This window comes from Aulonocara sp. 'chitande type north' Nkhata Bay, linkage group LG18, assembly GCF_057382095.1.
Source record: "Aulonocara sp. 'chitande type north' Nkhata Bay isolate Kocher_YH1m ecotype deep benthic linkage group LG18, A_spYH_male_GT1.1, whole genome shotgun sequence".
NCBI lineage: Eukaryota > Metazoa > Chordata > Actinopteri > Cichliformes > Cichlidae > Aulonocara > Aulonocara sp. 'chitande type north' Nkhata Bay.
In genome coordinates, this window is record NC_141361.1 from 28,855,347 (window position 1) to 28,863,224 (window position 7,878).

General features: G+C 40.9%; 1 protein-coding gene across 1 annotated transcript; it reads left to right on the forward strand.

Moving 5' to 3' along the window:
• The first annotated feature begins 1,723 nt into the window (after positions 1 to 1,723).
• Positions 1,724 to 7,632, forward strand: LOC147308885 (caspase-8-like). The gene is made up of 9 exons (XM_086271161.1): positions 1,724 to 1,831; positions 2,074 to 2,427; positions 2,890 to 2,934; positions 5,486 to 5,544; positions 5,631 to 5,669; positions 5,764 to 5,872; positions 6,027 to 6,154; positions 6,524 to 6,903; positions 7,368 to 7,632. The coding sequence occupies exons 2-9, from the start codon at positions 2,178 to 2,180 to the stop codon at positions 7,501 to 7,503; spliced, it is 1,146 nt and encodes a 381-aa protein (XP_086127287.1). The 5' UTR covers positions 1,724 to 1,831; positions 2,074 to 2,177; the 3' UTR covers positions 7,504 to 7,632.
• The last annotated feature ends 246 nt before the right edge of the window (positions 7,633 to 7,878 follow it).

The window sequence follows — 7,878 nt, forward strand, 5'->3', positions numbered from 1 at the left end:
TAAAATTTTACACTCAAGCAAGCATGCAGACTGGAAGCTTTCCTTAACCCTGCTTTAGATGAGTATACGCTACCTCCAAGGTTTTAAGCTGAAGGTTTAACCATTTCTCTCACTCCCCTGAGATAAACATTGTGGAAAATCTGTTCCAAAAAAAGCCACACGCAAGATGGACCAAGAATCAGAAACAGATGAACGTGGAAGGAAGAAATCTGCAAAACAAGAATTAAAAGAGATTCAACTGCTATAAAAAGAGTTTACATGCTGTGGGGAACTGTGGGGTCCCTAAACATTTACTTTGGGCCCTTTTTATTATTTTAAAACTGTAAAAGATGGAAATAAACGAATCCTGCTCCGAACAGTCAAGAAATGTGTCAAGTTTTATGCCTTTTGAAAACCACATTGTCTTTTAATCTCCTAGCTGTTCGCAGTAATTGAAACATGGAGCTCAAAGGGGTTTCAAACATTAAAACATCAGTGTTTATAAGCTATTGTGCTATTTAAATATAGAATATTATTAATATTTGATGAAACTTTGTGTTCTTAATGAAGAACATGTTCTGTAATATTAAATTTACAGTCTAAGTTAAATAAATATAATAAATTTTAATTATTTTGTATAAATTAATAAACTAATCTGCAAAGCTAGAAGCATCAGAATTTTGAGGCGTTTGAGTCAGTGAGGGTCAAAGGTCACTGAACAAACAAACTGCTCTCCATTATCTTTAAATATATCTGTATAATAATCCTTCACTCTGTGACCGGTGAACACACCTGTCAGGCACAAGATCCCAAACATATTTTCTATTATACTTTCATCCAGCTGTTTTTCTTACATTTATAGTGCACATATCATTTATTAATGCAATTTGCACAGCTGTCTTACACAATCTCAAGGTTATTTTTACTGTTTTAACTAACTTTGATTTTACTTTCTTTGTTTTTCATCACTGTTGTAAATATAAATTCCTGCAGTCTCTCATAGTATAAGGCCCTTACTGGGAACCTGTGGCACTTTTATTTTCACTGTGTTGTTATTGTTGTGTATTGTAAACTGTACTATTTTTTCACCCATTACATTAAAACACATCCATGAATGAAATGGATTCTTCTTTTTGTTGCTTAGGGTGTAACCAGAAAAACATTTCACTGTACCCTGTTCTCTGGAACACTGACATTATTTTTTCATGACATGGTTCTACTTTGTTGTTATGCAGTTTACATTTTCCTTATGTATATAAGCTTTCACTTTCAATTTACAGTCATTACACAGTCCACTGATTTTTTCTGAAATGTTTTATATGCTGGGAAATACATTACTTATACATCCGGACCTTGCGCCCTCTCATTTGTACAAGAGTACGCAGTTCCTAGTTAGCCGGTGCAGCAGCAGTTTAAATTATTAGAAAGAAAAGCAAACAAATGGTGCTTAAAAAAGGAAGGAGAACAGAGAGCATGGTGAGTTTATCGCCTTTGGATTTAAGCGGTGGTGTCACTGACTTGTGAGCCCCGAAATATGAAAGTTGTTTGTGTTTCTCTAAAAGAATGAAATGTTGTTGTTAGCACTCATATCTTGAAAATATGCTGTTATACTGTAATAAACGGATGTGATGTATAAGGTGGTTGGCTGGAAATGAGTGATGAACGAGGAATTGTGTAACTGTAACTGTGCTTGTTACTTCCTGCTTGTGACTCATCCAGTGAGCTTTTGAGGACCTGCAGTTAATGGGCTTCTCTCATTTGTTCCATGCTGACAAACATCGCAGTGTCCTTATGTTACTTTAGAAAGGCTGAAATGTTTTGGGCTTGTGGTGGCACGGTTAAAGAAGACTGTGTAAGTTTAGCATAAACTTTGATAAAGGTGTCCGAGAGAGAATCGGAGATGCTGTGTTTGCTCCGATGCAACATGACAAAATAAATAAATGGGCTTGTGAAACCACTACACTGAAATAATCTGTAAAAGTCGTGAAACAGACTGAGCTATTTTAATGAGTACTCGTGTCCATTTGCTTTCATTAGAGGTCTTCTGTTTCCAAAGGCATTTGAATGTATCTTTTTTTTTTCTCTTGACTATAGTTTCGAATTGCTCAGAAAGGAATTACGTAGTTAACTTCTCTGGCAACACACCAGAAAGCAACAGCGGTTACAATCAGAGGCTCAGTCTTGGATCTCGGTGAAGAATGGCCAAAACTATTAAATCCGCTTTGGCAGACACTCTGGAGAACCTATCAAAGGGGGATTTTGAGAGGTTCTGCCACCAGCTTCTGGACCGCAGAGAAGAGCCGCGGGTAAAACGCAACAGGGTGGAGGGCAAAAGCCGTCTGCAGATCACAGACGTGCTGGTGTCTACTTTTACCGAGGAGGGGGCTCTGACGGTGGTTCTCGAGATCCTGAAAGCGATCGGCTGCAATCAGCCGGCGAAAGAACTCGGTAAGATTAACGACTGTGATTCTGCATCGATAAAGTAAAGCCCGCACAGACGGAGGTCGGAGTTTAATGAGGACTGAGTGTTGGGCTACTGCATGCTACAGAGCGAAAACTTAACGACCGATTGACTAATAACGAGTAACTGGGCTGATGGCAGATTCGCACATTTATACAATAAATTAAATTAACTCCAGTCCCACAATACAATCTGGACTTAGACTTGTTTTAGTAATAATAATCTTATAAAATGTCCTGATCGCTCTGATGGAGCTGCTGGCTGCTTCATTCCTCTGTATAAATGTGCAACTGAAGCCATAATACGTGATGGCTGTGTGGGTCAGGTACTTTAATGAATGTAATATTACACCCATGTGTGATGTTTTAATATTACTGTTCTTCTCTGTGTGATCGACTGAAACACCATCACAGGGATCGGACTCTAACACCGTGTCTTCATTTTTGCAGAGGATGCTACAGGTGGAAACTTCTCAAAACCTGATCCCGGTGACAGTGAGTTTCTGCTCTCTTTTACCTTTCCGGCTATGAGACGTGGCTGATTTACTGTTTTCCTTTACTCTTTACCAATATTTCACAGTATAGACAAGCGCTACTTTTGACAACAACATTTGAGTTAGTTTTAATCTAAAGTCTAAATTCTTTTAGCTTTAGTCTGTGAACGCGTTTTCATGGGAGCGCGGAAGCTTTCTCTGCCCCTCACACCCTGATTATCGACAGCAGATCAAATTGCGCGTAAAAGGGGAGTGACTTATTGGATCGCTCCACCCATCTCTATACACAGTTAATGAATTCTGGATGAGTTCTTGTCTCTCCAAAACATTCTGTTCTCGATTTTATTAGTTGAGTGTCAGTACATTTAATCATAGGTGTTGTCCTCGTGCATTAATTTTCATTTAGTTATTGTTTTGGATTTTTTTTTCCATTTTCTTTTTTATACAGAAAAAACCCAACTAACCAGGTCTGCTGGTTGTTGCAACAGCTCAGTGTTGCTAGCTTTAATTGACAAATATTGACGATTTGTGTTGAAATAAGTAGTTAGAAATACTACTACTTAGTTATTAATGGTTACTGATCATCTGAACATTTAACCACAGTTCAGCTGGTGCACCCTGCTCCAAGTCAGGTTTAAAAATCAGACACAAATCCACAAAAATAACTTCAGAAAAGTCTCAAAGCAGAATCTTAAAAAATACTCCTAATTTTATTAGCAATACAAGTATCAGCTCAACAGCTGACCGCTCAGACACTCACAGGTCCTCTGCCTTTCCAGAAGTAGGACCTCACCTCCATTTGACTGGAGCCCTCATGTGATAGAACATGCGAGGGAATCAGAGAGAAACAGAGTTGCACATCCAACCTGAACATGATCTCAGACACAACATTTCTCTGTGTGTAATTACTATGCTGAAGTAACGAAGCTTGGTCAGGCTTAGGTAGAAACAGGGTGTCAATGATATGTAAGTTCTTCAGTTCAGGGAAAGTACTTTAAATGTCTTCATCAGTTTGCAGGAGGTTGAGGAAAGTTCTGCAGGTATCTTCTGCTTTACTCATGATCTTATCCACAAGCTCAGTATGTCCCACCACATCTTCCCTGTTGATACTTTCAGTATCTGGAGAAATGTTTGTGTGCAAGGACACAAATCAGTGTTGTGTTCCTGTGACATTGAGTCACAGGCCCACAATGAGCTTATTCACTGTTACAGAGTGAGACGTTACATGCTGGCCATGTTTATAGTCTTATTTCCCAAAGGCCCAGGTCACCAAGGTGCCGGGAAAGGACACCAGCTACTCCAGGAAGAGGTACAAGCAGGTGATGAGGAGAAGCGAGTGAGCAGGGCCGTAGGACTCAGGCAGCAAGGAGCATGGACAAGGTGGGAGAGTACCTTGCAGCGCCAAGTCATCATGCAGGCAGACTTCCACCAAGTCCGATTCCTTGTGCAGGAAGTATACAGCACCCTACCAAGCCCAGTTAACCTCCATGTGGGGGGGAGGAGTGAGACATCAGACTGTCTGCTGTGCTCTAGAAGAGGCAACCTAGAACACCTCCTCAGGAGCTGCCGAAAGGCCCTGGCTGATGGTCGGTATCGTTGGCGTCACAACCAGGTGCTTAGAGTAGTACCTGAGCAAGCACCATCACGCTCCAGAGAAGGCAATTTCTTTCATTAAGGCTGGAGAGAAACCCAGGTGTGTCCACAGTTAACAGCTGGCCTCCTCAGCACAGTCTCAGATTGGCAGCAACAGGCTGACCGGGGTAAACAGCTAAAATTCCCCCAGCACATCTTAAAAACTTCCCTCTAGCCACACATGATCATCACTTCTGAGGCCTCAAAACAACTGATTATGCTGGAACTTACAGTGCCCTGGGAAGAGCGGATCAAGGAGGCCAACGAGAGGAAATGCGCTGAGGACCAGGAACTAGTGCAGGGAAAGGGGTTGGGAGACATTCTATGAGTCCATAGAAGTGGGATGAAGGGACTTTGCAGGTCAATCACTCTGCAAAGTCCTCGGCCGGCTAGGTGTGGGTGGGCCAGCCAAGAAGAGGGCCATCCAGGCTATGAGTGAAACTGCAGAGAGAGCCACAAAGGTGGCTGTGGATAAAGAGAGCGGATCTGTGGATAGCTATTGGTACGCAAGTTGTGGCCTGATTACCCCTGACTTGGTCGCCAGGGTGAGGATGTATGATTTTGCGAGTCCCGAAACACCTGATTACTCCAGGATACATCGCCGAAGATGCATACCAGTGCATCCAGGAGATGTTTCTTGCATAGTTAATGTTAAAAATATTAAAAAGTACATATGAAGTTTTTCTAAAGTTTGGGTCACTGAGGGCACTTTTGTGCAGCCTCTTAGCATTATATGAGGATCTGAGAGTCAGAGACAGATGTTACTTTGCTGCATGAAGCAGTGCAGAAGCCGGATCAACAACTGGCAATTATTTTAGAGAACTACACACAAAGTACAGGATGCACTTCCATATACCAGAACATGCACGCATGAAATTGTACATGTTGGTAACACCATCGAATGATTGTGATCATTACAGGGGCCCGGCATCCACAGCAGCAGTTCAAGTTACATCCTGACGTCAGCATGGATATTGAGGTATATGTGTGTCTGTAAATGTGTGTTTCTGAGCAGTTAATGTTGCAGTTTGTCAGTTTGCTGACCGCTGTGTTTTATTCCCACAGAGGACCCATGAGCCACGGCCCACTCCTCCTCCTAATGAGGTAATTCATTCACAGGTTCTCATGCTTTCATTCATTCTTTTGTCACATCAGTAACATTTATCATCAGTCTGTTTTCTGTGTTTGTGTCCTGTAGTCAGACTACTACACTCTGACTCATAACCCACGTGGTTGGTGCGTGGTCTTCAACAATGAGATCTTCACAGGAGGTCTGAATAATCGAAAAGGAACTCAGGAGGATGCAGGTACAGTTCTTGGCTTTAAACAATGACCTGATTTATCTATGACTGTTTTATCTGGAAGCTCCTGAGCCCTGTAACAATTAATGCATATATACGTATGCCATGACCATGTAATGTACTTATAATCCTTCTTTTGCTTCTTTTCTGTCTGACACAGATACTCTGACAGAAGTGTTCACTCGCTTAGGTTTTCAAGTGAAGATACACGACAACTGTACTGCAGAGCAGATGGAGAAGAAAATAAATGATCTTGGCGGGATTAATTTTACAAATCATGATGCCTTGGTGCGTAGTCACTCACCTTTAGAGTTGTAGTACTTCATACACATGCACTTATTTTGAAATTATTTTGAAAAAAGAGTTATCTGAGAAGATAATACAAGCAGCGAGCTCTGAGGCTCTTACCATAAACATAACCTACAGACACTTTACCATAAAACCATAACTTCTCAGTATTACATTTACATTTTTTCAGCTATTGTTTATCATTTACTGTGCAGATATGCGGTATCAGCCTTCTCAAAAAGGTCTTAGATCAGCACATTTCTAAAAAATGTCACCATGTAGTGCATGTCTCTGTGATTGTAACAGCAGCAACATGTCAGCAGTAGTGTTAGTATAAATAATAAAACATAGGTCTACCTCTGATTTAAGGTGGTGTTCGTGCTTTCACATGGAGAAAAGGGGTGTGTCTTTGGCACTGATGGGGAAAAGGTGCTCCTGAAAGAGCTGACGGACCCCTTTACAAGTGGAAGAGCTCCAACCTTGACAGGGAAGCCCAAACTCTTCTTCATTCAAGCCTGTCAAGGTGATGGATACCAGAAAGGATACCGTCCCTGCAGTAGAGAGGACGAGAACCGAAAAAAAGAAGCATGGCAAGCTGACGCTTCAATCCCTGATGAGACAGTGCCTGAGCTAGCAGACTTTCTGATCGGCATGTCCACAGTAGAGGAGTGCAAGTCCTTTCGAAACACACTCACAGGATCTATCTACATCCAGGAGCTGTGCAAACAGCTGAAAATAGCAGCAGAAAGGTGAGTTAAAATGATTAGTTTCTTTATAGCAGACCACACCACTGTCATATGGGAAGGTCGTAGTGCAGTAGTTTCCTACAGAGTAGATTTTTTAAAATGTCACATACAGTTAGGTCCATAGAATTTTGGACAAAAACAAAAATGTAGTCGTTTTTCCTTTTTAGAATACCTCAATAAATTTTCACACAATCATGATGTGACTCAAGTGAAGACTTTGAGCTTTGAGTTTTACAAAAAGCACAGGTTTAACAGTTCCAAAATTACTCATCTTTACACAAACTCCATCATTTTCTGAGACTCAAAAGTAATGAGGGAAGGCAAATCAAATGCATCAAATCTCTGTACATTTCTGTCTGCCTGCTTTTGGTGCTTTCAGACATGGTGTTGGCATGAGTTGGGTGTTTTGTTAAAATTTTGAAACTATCCAAAATGTGTCCTTTTTTATTCTCATGTTGTCCTTGCAGCCAGGTGATGGACGATATCCTCACTGTCCTGACACGTGTGAACAGGGAGATCAGCAAAGGAGAGTATTCAACCCACAAACAAATGCCGGAGCCCAAATACACTCTCACCAAGAAGCTTGTCCTCAAATATATATGACCTGACTGTGACCAAATACAACACTGCAAGTCTGCACAATTCCTGCATAGAAAAATGTTTTTCACCTCAGAATCATACATTCTTTCTTGGGCCTATAGTGCTATTTACCTAAATTAAATTTTTAATAGGAAAGACATGTTTGTTTGGTTTTTTGTCATGAAATAAAAAAAACATTAAAGTGGTTTGTATTATTTAAGCAGCTGCCAAAAAGAAACATTACAGGTAAAGGAGGTGCAGAGGTGCTCTGCCATGTCCACACTAATTCATTTTCGTTTGAAAACACATCTTTTTCTCTCTGTTTTGGCTTTCCGTCCACACTCAGATAACGTTTTTGGTGAAGGGAAACAGAGCTTTTTGAAAACGCTCTCCAAAGCA

What these genes read in the sequence shown, in the direction of transcription:
- LOC147308885 (XM_086271161.1), top strand. Translation starts at nt 2,178, where the DNA reads ATGGCCAAAACTATTAAATCCGCTTTGGCAGACACTCTGGAGAACCTA. An exon ending in ACGTCAGCATGGATATTGAG is followed by an intron (nt 5,545 to 5,630) that starts GTATATGTGTGT and finishes TTATTCCCACAG; the next exon opens with AGGACCCATGAGCCACGGCC. An exon ending in CTGAAAATAGCAGCAGAAAG is followed by an intron (nt 6,904 to 7,367) that starts GTGAGTTAAAAT and finishes TTGTCCTTGCAG; the next exon opens with CCAGGTGATGGACGATATCC.